This window comes from Poecilia mexicana, unplaced genomic scaffold (assembly GCF_051168715.1).
Source record: "Poecilia mexicana isolate PSO_F unplaced genomic scaffold, ASM5116871v1 scaffold_8, whole genome shotgun sequence".
Classification (NCBI taxonomy): Eukaryota; Metazoa; Chordata; class Actinopteri; order Cyprinodontiformes; family Poeciliidae; genus Poecilia; species Poecilia mexicana.
Genome location: NW_028263377.1, coordinates 6632178 through 6648203, shown reverse-complemented (window position 1 = coordinate 6648203; position 16026 = coordinate 6632178). Strand labels below are relative to the sequence as shown.

General features: G+C 40.0%; 1 protein-coding gene and 1 long non-coding RNA gene across 2 annotated transcripts; both read right to left on the bottom strand.

The window, feature by feature from the left end:
- Positions 1-8003: 8003 nt before the first annotated feature.
- On the bottom strand, positions 8004-9834 carry junbb (JunB proto-oncogene, AP-1 transcription factor subunit b). The gene has a single exon (XM_015003362.2). It carries the CDS (start codon positions 9495-9497, stop codon positions 8484-8486), a length of 1014 nt encoding a protein of 337 aa, XP_014858848.1. The 5' UTR covers positions 9498-9834; the 3' UTR covers positions 8004-8483.
- Positions 9835-11879: 2045 nt separating this feature from the next.
- On the bottom strand, positions 11880-14313 carry LOC148157941 (uncharacterized). Its single transcript, XR_015764075.1, has 2 exons — positions 13990-14313; positions 11880-12560 (listed from the first exon to the last, which is right to left on the bottom strand). It is a non-coding gene; the product is annotated as an uncharacterized LOC148157941 (long non-coding RNA).
- Positions 14314-16026: the final 1713 nt, after the last annotated feature.

Here is a 16026-nt window from a genome sequence, read left to right as displayed (position 1 = left end):
TGATTAATTGGTTATTGAAATAATCATCAACAAACAGTCTATAAGGGGATTTTTAACAATGTTCACCCAGGTTCCAGGCACCGGTCCCTGGATAAAGCTCTGACATAAAGTCCACACCTTACGCTTCTGGTTGGTTCCTAAATGTCTGGAGCGAGGGTTATCTTTAGGGTTATATTATTTAGCTAGCTAGGATTGTTTCAGCTGTTAGGTAGCTAGGGTTATTTCAGCTTTTTAGTGTGTTAGGGGTAGCATGTTGTGGTAATGGTTAGTCCATAGAAATTAATGAAAAAACGACTGGAAGTCAAAATAAAGTCCTTGTGAAGATAAAAATGGGTGTGTTTGTGTTTCTCAGCTGTAACTTTTGAGCTGATTCTTGATGATACTAGTTAATATCGTCTCCTCTATTAAAGTCACCATTGTCAATGGTAAAATGAAGCAGACAGGGTCATTATTAAGGTTTGTTGTGTATTATCTCAGAGTTTTGAGCAGAAGGCTTTGACCGTGTCGACGCCTCACAAAAGAAGATGAGCTTGTATCTTGGTGACAGATGAGACTGGCTTATCTTTGTGATTTTCTTTCAGCGTCGCTCCAGAGTCTGCAAGGCCAACGTTCTGCAACAAACTCAATAATTGAGATAAGCTTTGTAATTTGCTTCTGCAAATTTCAAATCTAACCTTTGTGAGAGCTCTTCTCTCTTTTTGTCTCGCATGAATGGAAAACCCCACTGAGCAGAGGCGTAACACAGCATTCATTTTCAGAATTTGACATTTTCACGACACAAACTTTAACATTTCATAGGATTTTTCTGACAAACCAACACAAAGTAGTGGATAGTTTGCTTGAGGTTTTTTTTAATGGTTTGCATTTTTTTGATTATTATTTATTTGTGTTTAATCTTATTTATGTTTTTTAATTTATTTATCTTGTTATGTTTAGGTTTTGTGCACATTTGTAGTGGAAAAAAATTAGTGAGTTTCTTTAAATCACGGCTAAAACCAAACTGTTTACAGTTGCCTTTGACTAGCAGTAACTAAAATTGATCAACATATCTGATGTATAATTCGCCTGACAAATTTGATGTTTACTGCTTGTTTCATGACTGTATGATGTTTTTTTTTTTAAAATTTTGTAAAGCACTTTGAACTGCTTTGGCGCTGAATACAAATAAACTTGACTTATTAGAGAACAAACAAACGGCACAATGAAGGCTAAGTAACACAGGTGGAGAAGTTTAAAGTAGGGCTAGGTTATAAAATGTGTTCAGATACACTCTTTAGTCTGAAAAATGCCTGTTATATTATTTTTTGAATATGAACAAAAATATATAAAGCATAAGAGCCTTATGAACTCTAAAATGTCATGTCACTATTTTTTTAATAAACATTTATATAATTATATAAAAACCCTTTGAGATTCACATGTATTTAATAATAGAGAAGCAAATAGACATTATATAAAATGCGAAAAATTTAACAAACAGCTTTATACCTAAAAAACAGTGGCAATTTAATATTTCAAACTGTTGTCAGGATATCCGTTGATATTTTATTAATAATTATTACTTTTTTTGCGGAAAGCTTTCTGACGGTTTTAGTTCGTCTTGCAGTTACCAAGAGTTCCCAGCAGAGGGGGCAATTGGCTAAAAGCTTTCATTCTATGTGCATCATCATCCTCAGGGTGAAACATGGTGGTGGCAGCATCATACTGCAGGAGAGATTTTCCTCAGTAGGGACATGGAAGTCAATTGGAGTTAGAGAGAGAGAGAGAGAGAGAGAGAGAGAGAGAGAGAGAGAGAGAGAGAGAGAGAGAGAGAGAGAAAACTAAGATGTTGGATGCAAAAGACAAACATGGCAGAGAGGTTGACCTTCCAGCAGGATGAAAACACTAAAAATAGCCAGAGCTAAGACCAGATGACTCGGATAAAACCTTGTTTATGTGCTTTGAGCTAAAGTGTATGAAGTCTAGACTGGCAATGAATGGTTTGTTAAAGGCACTGCATGAAAATCATTGTCTGATGTTTGACATCAATATTTTATGCTGGGCCTGTCTGAAGACAAACTGAGTGCTTTAATAAGACGCCACCAGAGAGCTTTGACATTATAAACGAAGGATGGAAGAGGCTTTCCGACAGAAAAGTGATATTAGATGGTATATGTGAGTTTAGGAAGCTCTTTACAACGGCCTATTAGAATTAGGGCGATTGTAGATTGAAAAGAGAGGAGTAAAGTTCTGCCAAAAAAAAATTCAGAAATTTTCTAGAAATATATATTTTTGAGTTTGAAAAGTCAAACATTTGCTTGAAAAAAAACCCTCAGAAATAATTGAGGATATTCTTAATTTTTTCCTGAGAAAATCAATTATTTCCTAGAAAATTACAGATAATTTTCTAGAAAAAATATCTGGGAAATTTTCGACTTTCGGATATCGACTTTCCCACAAAAGTCGAAAATTTGAGTGTTTTGACACGTTTTTACGTTTTGTTTTGTTCTTTTTATATTTCTGAAATTCATCTAAAATTTGAGTTTTTTGCTGGAAAATTTACTCTTCTCTTTTTTCTCTTTTTCTATTTACAGTAAAACTAATATGCATATATACTTATTCCCATAGCGAAGAGAAAAGACCAAAATCTGATGAGGAAGACTAAAATTTTACTGGCCACTTAAAATCAGTTACGAACTAAATTGGACTGATATAATAAAACAGAACAGTCTCTCTCCGTTACGGTCCACCTAAGATCCAGAGTAAACTATAGCTGGATTGGACCATGAATCATTTTTCCTTCTTTTTCACAATTCTGAGATTTTTCTTTTGTCTTGGCTTAATCCCAAAACATTCAAATAAAACGTGGTATGATGACAAAACATGAATGCCAAAACAAGGCGCTGTATAATTTACATGCGCTTCTATAAAGTCTCCACTAGATGGCAGTGTTTACCCACAAAATCCACTGACTTCTCGTGAAGCTTTTCAACGTCACTTCAAACTTCTCCAACATAAATATACTTACATGTTCCAGGTATGCTGCATACATATACATATAAACATAAACATATATATATATTTATATTAGGATGCAAGGACATTTCAACAACAATTGTTTAGATGCCATCGCTCACATCACGTTCCGCGAACATTCACAGCTTTTCTTCATGTGCTACAAAATTGTGGGCCCTTAAGTCTGTGGCTTATAAAGACCTAGATATTTTCATGAGAGAGGCGTCTCTAACTCTATATCATGGAAATTATTCTATATGTCGGATTAATGTGTGGAAAAACATACGACATCAAAGCTTCAAGTGAACCTGACATTTACGGGATTCTATTTTTTTTTTCACGATTGCTTCAATCTTCCCTCCTACTACGAACCCACCAAACCCAATCGTCACCCCTTTCCAAATAATAATAATAATAATAATAATAATAATAATAATAATAATAATAATAATAAATATATATAAATAAAAATCACCCGTCACATTAACCACCCCGAATGGTGATTCAAAGAAGCTCAGATGGCCGCTGCAAGGTGGGAGGAATATTCATAGTTCTCGAGAAGACAACAGAGGGTAGGGAACAAGTGGCTGTAGGAGGGAGAGGGGGCTCGAGTAGAGGAAAGTCAAACCCACCCAGAGCTCTTCATACGTCACCGTTCACATCACAGATGTTCCCACAGACACTCAGCGTGGGCTGTGGGCCGAGGCGTGTGGAGAGCCAGCATGGCTTATATTGGCTTTCTTGTGCGCATTGTGTTATGTAGGCCTGCTCTGTGCGTAAACCGAGATCTGTTTTTTCCCCCTTCTTCTTCTACTTTTTTTTTTTTAATGTGCTGCAGTGATATTTAAAAGTCATGCCTTTCTTTTCAACGAGGATGTCGGTGCCATTTGAAACTGCTGAATACAGAGAGAGATCAGCTCAGACGATGTAGATCCCCTTTATATGTAAAAACAAACAGCAACTTTTTTTTCACCATAAAAAAGGCAGAAAAAGAAAACCTTGCGTGGGTGCGGGTTCTGTTTCCACGTCCATGGCAGAAAATAACAGGAGTTGTTATTGATGGAAATCGCACTATATTTAGCATATTTAAATGCATGAAAAGGGCTTCAAGTCTTCTTCTCCAAAACACCTTGAGGTGAGAACGCACAACGACAAACCGCAGCCTTCCCTCACAGAGCGCTTTGAAGTGGTTTCTAAAGAGTTGTCGCAGCCCGGATCGCTTGGCTTGTTTATTTGAACGTCACCCACTGCTTGTACAGGACAGGAATCCCCCTGAGCCTTTCCTGCATGGGGCCCGCTTTCTGCGTGGCTTCTCTGGGTCAGTGGTCACAGATGTAGCGGCTAACCTTTAACTAGACGTGTTCTTTTGACAGCGCATGGGTTGCATTCATCACCTGGCGTGAATCCGATGTCATTTGGAAACTGTTTGTAGTGAGTTTGAACGAGGGCTGGGCGTTCATTGTACTGATTATCGTTTATCGTCTTATGATCAGAATTTTTTTTTGATTTATCGCTGAAAGCTGTCGGTATTATCAGAAATGGAGTCTTGACCATTTCTTTCATCAAAATAAGAAGATTTGAAAATGTGGTTGAATGCAGCTATCATGTGTAATGCAGTGATATAAATCACAATTTTTTAAGCAAGTGAAATCTTGAAGAAGTTTTTCAATAACAGAATATGTATTTGTGATGCTATAAGTGCTGTGCCATACAGTCACAGCAACACTGTAACTTTCAAAAAAAGCAATAAATTGTTTTTTTTAATCACAATTTTTATCGTTATCACTGTTATCCTATTGTGATATCACTGTTATCACAATACAATTCTAAGTTTGAACTGATCTTTTTCCAAGGCAAGTCTGGTCTTTTTTTGTTACACTGACATGAAGAATGAGTGAAAAGAGCAAATGTGAAGCTTAATCCATGTAAAAAACAAAAACGACTATAACTGCTAAACATGGTAGTGGCCACATCATGCTAAGGGTCTGTTCTGTGAAAGTAGACAGAAACTTATTTGGTATTAGAATTAGACAATGATACAAAACATTCAGAAAACTGGTCAAAGTGGTGGATACACTGTAAAACCACAATCTTACCAAGTATTTTTTTTTATCTTAATACATTTTCCTCATGTTGTAAGTGAAATAATCTCCTAATATTATGGAATTATTGACTCAAAACAAATTTTTTGCTGAAAACAATTTGTTGCTGAATAGTTATTTGTGAGTTAGTTTGATTTTATTTCAAATGTACTGAGGTGTTTGCACTGGAAAATATATCAAAATACTTGGTGAGATTTTGAGTTTTTTGCAGTGATTTTTGCAGATTTTTGTTTCAACATACATTAACTGACACCAAATACATCAAAACTTTGGAAATTTCTAGGACAGCTTTGCATGTAATCCCTTTGAAGATGTATGCACTACTCTCAAAAGGGAGGTGAGTGCCAAGAAAACAACCAAGTTAAATAATCTCTACCAGAATTACACCAGAAAAACAGTGATCGCTGCACAAAACTGGTTGCTTATGGACTTCTGGCAACTTGTGTAGTTTCTGTTTTTACAGTGTTTCCACCCCGTAATCAGTTTTCTGTTCGTTCTGGTTCACTGTTTAGTTGTGATACCTCACTGTTTGTATCTTCAGACAAGTTTGAGTGTAAGTCTGCATGTGTAATGAAGAAAAAGAAAATCGATTCCAATCTGAAAAATGAAATTTAACCATTTCATCCTCACGTCTAATCCTCTAATATACAACCGCGTCTCACTGTCGACTTTATTTGTACAAAACTTTGTGGTGACCCTGAATAAACTGTTCCATGTTAATCTTCCTTAATTTGGGGTTTTTTACTGTTTCCTGTTCCTGTTTTGACCCTTTTGGTTTCGCACATATTTGGGCAGTGATGCGTCCCACTGCAATCCCATGCATGGCAGCCCAAACCTCTCGCTCGATCCCTCATGCACCGAACGCCCACTCCCGCCCACTCCCGCCCACTCCCGTGCCAAAGCGCGTGCGGCAGCGTTGAGACACCCCCGACATTCCTGAGGCCACTGTCACTTCCCCTGGAGTAAAAAAAAAAAAAAAAAACAGAATTACACAGACATGTTAACTATGTATTTAAATCTTTAGGTTGACCTAGTTGGGATTTGGTTTGTCTGACATCTGAGACTAAACTCTTTTCACCGATGTACTACAAAAAGGAATTTTAAATATGAGTCATTAAAATTGTTTATATTCTAAACAAGCATCTTAGTTTGTAAAGATGGTGTCATACTTCAGGTAAATTCAACCACTAGCTACTTTATTTTTATAAGAAATTCTACCGAAACATGTCATGGGAATTAAGCTAAAGAATTTGGTTCAGTGGCCACAGGGCGGATTTGTTTATATGGGCCATATTGCAAATGAGTGAATCAGCTGAATTTGCTGCAAGACTTGAGGTTGAGAAAGTTTTTGTGTTGGAGCAAGAATTTAACCTCAGATCCACCTTTTACTAGTTTCACAATAGTGATAATGCTAGCGTCAAAACTGAGGTGACACGTAAAACCCTGAGAAAGTTTTATTGTTAGAGCCAGAATTTAACCTTACATTCACAATTTACTAGTTTAACAAGTATTCTAGTAAAATGTGTTTTCTCGTGTTTTGCTAATGCTAGCGTCAAACTGAGGTGACACGTTAACCCTGACTTTAAATGCTAAGCTGTGTTGTTCATTGCTAACAACAGCCTGAGGGTTAGCAAGGCTATTCTGTTAGCATGCTTGATTTTTAACCATTAGTGGAAGCCGTAAACTTACATTCCTACTCCAACACAGAAACCACCAGTCTCTTGTGACAAGTCTATAATCCATCTACTGTTTTCCGCTTATCAGAGATCAGGTCTCATGGGGTATTGGGTCAAAGGGAGGATATCCGGATGTCCTTCTCTCCCATCGACGAGAGCTGGAGCACAGACTGTGGTCTATTGGTCTGTAACACTAATTGATAATATATAACAGAAAATAAACAGATCAGCCTTACCGTTCTCAACTGTATATCGCAACAATGACGAGAGACTTCAACGTAACTGAACCAATATCTTCAGTTAAACTCCTATTGAAATGCAATACAGTAGTAAATGCCTATTGACCGTTGTTTACAACATGATATTCTTGATATAAACTTAAATTATTTTAATGTCTAGCATTTAACACCCCTAACGTTAACTTTCCTTTTCACTTTTCGTCTCTTTTCTCTCCTTTTCAACATGATCCAGATCACATGATCTTTCATTGTGTCACTAATTTTGTTTAACTAGTACACTTTATAAAGTCATTTATCTTCTAGCTGTCAAACCTGTAATTTATACTTGTTGCAATATAATGAAATGTAATCAAATCCACCCCCCCCCCCGCCACCCAAACGATGCCAATCATTTGGGTGTTATTATTCTGAAAATAAACCCCAAGATAGATTAACTTTTATGTTTTTTAGATAATATTTTCTAAATTTGCTTATTATCAATTGTTTATTTACGTAATCTAAAGCACTTTAGATATTTTTTTTTCGTCTTGAAATGTTATTTCTACACTCTTAACAGTTTGTTTTATCAGAACACCTGATAAGAAGCTGCACTTTGCCCAGCCCTGGTGTGGCCGCAGTTCCCTGTAACTGTTGCTCAATAAGGAGGAAACTCCGCCGCCCTGCTGGAGTTCTTATCTATTCAGTACAAGGCGGGACTCGGGTGAAACCGGTTTGTGTTACCTGGGCGGGGGTTCCCAGAAATCCTCCCTTATGACGAAATAGACAACAACATGCCCATATTTGGGCACGCCCGTGCGTAATTCGGAAAGGCACGGTACGTGCTGTACGTAAAAACACGGAAACCAGAACTCTGGTTGTATAAGTGCACACTGGGAGAGATAGACAAATAACTGGTAGGGTTATAGTGCAATAGGAAAATAAATCCCTCTCATTTTCCCATTGATTAAGCAATATGTAAAAAATAAAAATTAAAACAAAGACCACTCAAGTCGTTTTCTTTCATTTCAAAAGACAATTTACTTAAATACACGTCACAAATAATATTTTTTTTAAAAAAAGAAAAGACAATGTAAACATTTTACAAAAGTTTGCCTGGATCAACCGGGCAAACAAAAATAACTTACAAAGAATAAATGCAGCATTGCAAAAAAAACAAAACAAAACAAAAAAACAAAAACAAAAAAAAGTACAAAGTAGTACAATAGTCATTCCCATTTTCTACCATTAGTAAACCCGACTTAATGTGCGCCAGTGCCCGCTGTGTTGCTCAGCCTGGATGCTGAAGTGTTGAATGGTCCTATGAGCGGTGACCAGCATCCGAAAGTACCATTTCAAATCAGTCCCGATCAGAGCGGTCTGCAGTCGGCTCCGTGCAGCTGGCCGCTCCGTCCTGTGCCGCACGTCGCAGAACGTGTCTCCAGTGTTTATTACTTCTCAGTCATTTAGCAGTCCATATGTGTGAGTTCGTGGCCCTAAAACGCCTCAAGTTTGCTGGTGAGCATCAGCTGACAGCCGCTGCTCACGTGCGTTAGGACCTTCTGTTTGAGCTGTGCCACCTGGTCCCGCAGCACCGACGCCGTGTTGGACAGCCCGGCATTGTCGCTCTTCAGAACCTTGACCTTCTCCTCCAGCCGGGCGATGCGCTCCAGCTTGCGCCGCCTGCACTTGGTGGCGGCGAGTCGGTTCCGCAGACGCTTGCGTTCCGCCTTGATGCGTTCCTGGGTCTCCAGGTCGATGGGGGACATCGGCGGCGAGCCGTCGCTGCTGAGCAGGTCCGGCACGGTCTGGGGCTCCTCTTTGAGGGCGACCAGCCGCTGCGGGTGCATGCCGGAGCCCAGGTGCGCGTGCTGGAAGAGGTGTCCCGCGGGCGCCGAGGTATGTGTGTGGCTCTGCTGCTGTTGCTGCTGCTGCTGTTGCTGGTGAGGCGGCAGGTAGCTGATGGTGGCGGTGGGGTAGCTGGAGGCGGAAGAGAGCGTGCTCGCGTTCGGACAGTACGCGTTCAGCGTCGTGTAGATGGGAGCCTCGGGCTGCAGCGCGGAGCCGAAGACGCTAGAGGCCGCCGCCGAACACGTCGTAACCCCGCCGGCTCCGATGGAGACGTTCGGAGGGGGCATCTGGTTCATCTTGTGGAGCTCGTCCAGCGCCTTCACGAAGCCCTCCGCGAAGCCCTCCTGCTCGTCGGTGATGCCCCGGTTGTAGAAATACTGTCCCGGCGTGGGACTGGTGATCACCCCGTTGCTGTTCTGGATGATGAGCCGCTCCAGCTCCGGGGAGGCGAGCTTCAGGGACCCGACGTCCGGCTGGCCCCCTTGGTACGGGTCCGCCTCGGCCCTCAGCTGAGACTTCAGGTTGCGATAGGGCTCTGTCAAGTTCAAATTCATATTCTGCTTTAGCACCTTGTAGTCGTGCATGGCTGCATCTGAGTGGCCGTAAGCCGACAGAAACGAGTCGTCATGATAAAAAGGCTGTTCCATCTTTGTTGACATAAAGTCGTAAAGGATGAAAAACAAACAAAAAATATATAGGTGGAAGCTTACCGGCTGCTTCTAGAAAAAAAAAATCAGTCTCTGTTATAATGAGCAATAATCAGCAGCTCGGGTTGTATCTGTCAAATGTCCCCAAAACTATCCGAAAATGAAAACAGGATAAAAAAGAGAAAGCGAATGTCCAACAAATCTCTCTTCAGTTCAGTGTCAGCAGGTAAAAGTGTTTTTTTTTCTCTCCTTTTTCTCAATTTCTGCAGTGTACACAATCCTGTCAAGTTCTCCTCACTCCTGTCTGCTCCTGTGGTGAGGTGTGTTCGGTCCCGGCCAGAGTCGCTCCTTATATATATACACACAGACACATGCTTGACGGAGCGCTCTCATTGGCTTCTCCCGCCACGTCACTGCGTCGTCGGGTGACGCCAATGCCGGGAAGAGGCGCCTGTAAACAAGCCTGTAGGCAAGAGAGCGGCGCACCAAGGAGGGATGGCAACGGAGAAATAACCCGACGCAGTCCGTCCACACACCGCCTCCTGCGTCCGTACGATCTACATAAAATGCCCGTCAGATAACCGAGGTTGCGAGGTTATCAAATCAAAATTTCTCTCACTCGTTCTGCTCTTTCATTCATTTGTTTATTGTCAAACTACAGAAGAAATTGCTGGTTCTTTCCATATCCGATCGGGGCAATATAAAATATGCTACTCCGTTGTTAATTTTTTTCCTGTTAGATGTAAAATATGCTGTAAATATTGAGACGTTTGGCTGTTTATTGCGAGCACTCGTATAGAGGAAGTTGGTTGAGCTTTATATGGGTATGCTCTTATATGGGCATGGTGACGAGTTGTTCCTCCAGAAGGGCTACCAAAAAGCCACGCCCCTTCAGGCGTCCTTCCAGCAGCATTCCTTCTCCTGTGTAAACTCAATCCATGCTGGTGGGAAGCTAGGGACTTTTCCCCCCAGAAAGGGGAGCAAATTGGCTTCAAAGTCAGTAGATTTAGGAGACAGAATGTCTTGGAATATATATATATATATGTATATATATATATATATATATATATATATATATATATATATATATATATATATATATATATATATATATATATATATATATGTGTGTGTATATGTATATATGTGTATATATTTTAAACTTGAATGAAACAGATCCTGAAGCCAACATAGTATCTGTGATCTGTTACAAGTCACCTCCTGACAGCTTTGGGAGGTACTGCTGACTTTGGGCACGCCGCCCGCTTGGTATGCCACTTTGATGAGGGCACGGGAAAGACAGGAAATTTCATCTGACTCGAGCCAAACACCATCAGTTACCTAAAAACCCAAGATTCGTGCTCATCTAATTTCCCCCCTTTGATCCTTAACGCCGGTCTCACAACAAAGACCTGCTGTTCTGTGGCAATAAAGGTTGAGAGCTCGTAGGAGTGCAGGGAAAGGAAACACGATTCCTCTCTTGTGCACCTGTCTGGGTTTTTTTCATTTTCTTCTTCTTTTAAGAAGGGCACCTTTGTCTTTTGTTTGTACTTTTTCCAACGCCCACGCAAGCATGATCAAGTGCCTCCGCCGCAGTATCCCATATGACAGGACAGGCCGAGTCCACGAGGCTGACCGACACCAAGCTGCGCGTGATTGGGAAGTTTTTGCGAATTACAATCAGAAAATCTGTGTTGAGCATTTGCATTTAGCCTCCTTTTATTCTGATAACCCAACATAAAATCCAGCAAGATCAATTTCTTTCTAAGTCAAACTGAGAGAACTTTACATAGCAAACAGCGTCATGAAGACTAATGGACACAGAAGACGAGTCAGGGAGAAAGTTGACTGGAGGGTTAAAGTGCGGCTAGGTTAGGGGTTAGCATTGAACGTCCCGTGGAGCACTGTTCAACGCCAAGAGGACCCTGGTAACTATGGAGGAGCTGCAGAAATCCACTGCTCAGGTGGAGGTATGTGCTCAGAGGTCAAGTATTATTCGTATGCCTCATGAATCTGGGCTTTATGGGAGTGTGGCAATAAGGAAGTCATTATTAAAGGAAAGTCTTAAAAAGTCCCGTATCCAGACTGAGATGCCGAGATGTATGTAACTAAAATAAGGTCATCTGGTCTCAAAGAAATCAACATTAGAGGTGGGAAGACTGTTCCAAATTATCAATACCAAGTTGGTAATCAGTATCGGAAAGAAACTGTTGTGGTAAGTTTGATACTTTAGACTCCGATTCCATTTTGAAATTTTACTAAATCAAACAAAGATTTTGTTTTAATATAATACAATACAATATTTTGTGCATACCTATAAACTTTGTCCAAATTCTGTGCTAAGTTTCAACAAAATAATTCAAAGGGAAGACCCACATAAAAACCTAGAGCTCAGAGGTTTGATGATTTATTAAACTTGAGCACAAGTATCAGTATCTGTGATATTGGCCCTGTCTTTACTAAGTATCGGATACCAAAATATATTATATTGCACATAATGAAAATGTAATTTTGTGGCAGAAAAGTAAGACTGAATATCACTGTTGCCATGGTGAAACACGGAGGTGGCTAAATCATGATGTAGGGAGGCTTCAGTATTTTTAAAGGAGATGTGTGGAAGGTGATGCTCTGGTCAGATGAAACAAAAACAGAACTTTAAGTCAGTCTCCTGCTGGACCTTTCCAAGATCCCGCATCTCCTTACTCCGTTATCTCAGGGAATTCTCCGCCACTCAGACGGACTATTATGATTCCATGCTTTTTTTTTTCTTTTTTTTTGTCAGTATCCATGGGAGTGCAGATAAACAGAGAAAAACAACAGTTCCTGGCAGCGTTGAGCCTCCTCTTTGCCGCCTCCCCTATAAAAACTCCATTCTGTGTGCAGCTGCCCTGGCTCTGATGCTCTGCTCTGCGCGGCGCGGCGTGGCTCCGGTCCGGGGGTTTGCTCTGAGCTGCGGTTGGAGGTTCGCCACAGTCCCAGTGACATTTTGGCTCTGAACAACAGCTCACGGTCCCGGCTGGGGGAGTGTTTACGGGAACACTCGTGAGGTGGCACCGTGCCCACCCCGGCCCAATGCTAGTGAAAAACAAAGATAAGGAAGAGAAGGCAGCTTGATTAATATGCGGTATTGTGTTTTCCCCCTGGAATTATCTCTATTAATCAGCCTTTTCTAAAATGATTGATACAATAGAGTAGATTTTTGATGTACGAGTTCAGCACATCACTTATCAAGTTATACTATGTGCATAAAAAAAATCATTTAGAACTGTCCGCCGCCTTAGTCACATCTTGGTTAGTCATGTCTCTGTTTAGTCTGTTTAGATTTAGTTGTTCTCTCCTCTCCAGTTCAGAAATTCCTTTGTCTGACTTCTGCCTTTTTTTTTTTTTTTTTTTTTTTTTTTACAGGAGGTATAAAACCTGCTGTAGGACATAGTCCTGCCTTTTAAATGTGTTTTTTTTTTGGGTAGTCTTTCGAGGGTTTCAGGATGGAAGGAGCTGCTTGGCAAAACGAGTTTTAACAGTCAGGATCAGATGGATCGGTGCCAAAACCTGAGTGGTACCTGTTTTGGTTTCCTGGGTGAGATTGTGAAAGGCAAAGCCTCAGGGTGGAAGGAAGCTGTTTACCGTAAGATTAGGAAACGTCCATGTGTGAGTGTGTGTATGTGTGTGAGTGTGTGTGTGTGTGTGTGTGTGTGTGTGTGTGTGTGTGTGTGTGTGTGTGTGTGTGTGTGTGTGTGTGTGTGTGTGTGTGTGTGTGTGTGAACAAGCGCATATGTAACCGAGGGTGGAGTATATTCATGGATTTTTTTTAACCACAGATTGAACATCTGCATGAAGGGAGAAGATAAGAAAGATAAACAACTGTGGAAAATGCTATCTACTTTCTCCTACATGTGTTTTATACATTTACCGTCCCTGAACCTTCTTACATCTTACTTTAGATATTTGCGTGTTTTATCAAGATTTTAGGGGAATCACTTGCATAACTGTGAAGTGGAGAAAAATGATATACACACCCCTGGTTTTCAAATACTTTTAAAAACAAGAAAATTGACAAATGAGGTGCAAATATGCATTCATCTCTTCTACAACAATACCTCTAAATCCACACCTTTTTACCACAAAGGCCAAAATTACAAATTGAAAGCACTCAGAGGGCCACAATAATTGATTTTTTTTTAAAGTAACATTTTTAAATAAACAGATTGTCTGTTTTATTTAATTATTTTATCAGAAAACAAATGGATTAAAAAAATTATTGTAGGATCAAATTTTCATCCATAGATGATTGTAGATCCAAACTATTATTTTTGCAGTTTTGTTGTTGTTTTTTTGTAGTTGGTTGTTTAGAGCAGCCTAGTAGTGATGAAGCATCTGATGTTGACCTGTTGGTATGAAAATCTGCTCAGGGCCCCAAAAAGCTTTGGGCTGGCCCTGCTGGAGGGACTCCAGTATTACAGCAGGTGACATTTATTATAAGTGTGTGAAAAAAATACCTACAGACCTACAGAATGGCAGTCTTCTGGTTGGAATCCCCTGTATTTCCTCTGCTGGATCCTCTGTTTTAACCACGAGGTTTTTACAGTGAGCTGCTGTGAGGCTCAAGTTCTCCTCTCCTCCTCTGAAGCATCTCATTGTTCCTCTCCACCTCTGCACGGCTCTCTTTTTGCCAGATCAGGGGGCTTACGGCCTACTTGTCGTCTGCCTTTCCACAACTAACTGCCCTTTTCTGCTTCCTGCGACGGCTCCATCTGTGACTCAGAGCAGCTTGGAAACTGTAGGGAGTGCGCACTTGCACGCCTGTTGTGTGTGTGTGTGTGTGTGTGTGTGTGTGTGTGTGTGTGTGTGTGTGGCGAACCAGAGGTCAAAGCCTGAAGCCTCGGAGTCTTTCCCCCTGACCTTCACAACTCCATCTTCCGCCCACTCAGCAGAACCGGGTCGGGGTGGGGGTTGGGGGAGTTAGCACAGCCGGAGCTGTTGGGTGCGCGGGAGAGACTCGATCAGATGCGGTTTGTTTGCGACGTGCCCTCCTGACAAAGCGGCTGACTCCTTGGTTTGGACATAATGGGGCCTCTCATCCGTGGCGTTGCTGTTCTCCTTTGTGACTGTGGTCACTTCGTTGCAAGGTCTATTAATAGACGATACATCATCGTGAAATCATCACCATCATCTCCCTCGTCAACAGCACATGATGGTATGTTGATGTTTTCCTCCTTTCCGCCCTGTCAAGCCCACAATGCCGCAGTTAATCTGCATTTTAGCGTCTCACTAGCGGAGCTAGTTTTAAGCGCATTAAAAAGACGTAATGGTGTCCTGGAAAAGTGCTCTTATCACCCAATAACTAAAAGCTCCCTTCTCTTTCATGGTGGTGGCACCATCATGCTGTGGGGACGCTTTAAATTAAGAGTCAAGGAAGCCGGTCAAAAGACTTGAAACCTCATGACTGTTTGGATCAAAGCATATTTCAGTTAGCAGTGGGTATTTAACGTATCGTTTATCATTTATCGTGAAAAACCTTATCGTGATAAGAATTTTGATTTATCGTCTCGATAAATTTTAATTGATATCAAATTTAAAAAAAAAAGAAACTTACAGTATTATTGGAAATGTTATTTTTACAATTTTGTCCACTGTTTCACAAGAACGTCAAAAAGTATCAGTAAATTTAAAAATATGATTAAATGCAAATACTGTGTGAAGTTTAGCTTTTTATTCACATTTTTTTCAGTAAGTGGAGCCCTGAAGAGGCCTGTTTGTTAATAGGAATGTTTTTCCAGGAACAGTATTTGTGTTTGTGGCACCATGAATGCTGTGCCATGCAGTCATAGCTATACAATACCTAAAAAAGAAGCAATAAATTGTCTTTTTTTTCTTCACAATTTTTATTGCTATCACAATAATACTGTAATATATCCATGACATTCTACGTTCATAACACCCCCCACTCCTAATTTTAGTGTTACAATGCTCCAAAATTCAGTCCTAAGGTTGACAAAAGACTGAAAATAAGGAAAGAGGGAAGTTTGGAAATATAAATACTTATTCATTTTTCAAATGACTTGTTCCAATATCATTTGGAATATATGGGATGCCATTTATAAAGTTGCACAGTAAAAAATGAACAGCAATACTTTTGGTTTATTTAGTCAATCAGAGGAAAGAAATGCAGAAGTTTATTTTTCAGTCATTTTCACCATGTTAATCATTCATTCATAAATGTCAGAGTTCATAACTAAATATTTAATTCATAAATATTTGAAAACTAAATATTTAGATTATAAGCTCAATATTTAGTTTATAAATGTTCAGTTGGAAATTAAGTATGCAGTTAAGAAGCTTTTCCGTCTGCAAACTAAATACTTAGTGTCAGTCTGAAATAAATAATTGGCTTTAAAACTAAACACTTAGTTTACAAACTAATTAAGCTCTAAATTCAATATTTATTTTACAAACTAAATATTTAGTTTCAGACTAATATTTAATTTCCAAATTAAATATTTAGCTTGCCGACTAAATATTTAAGTTGCTAGTTAAACATTTA

What these genes read in the sequence shown, in the direction of transcription:
- junbb (XM_015003362.2), bottom strand. Translation starts at nt 9,497, where the DNA reads ATGTCAACAAAGATGGAACAGCCTTTTTATCATGACGACTCGTTTCTG.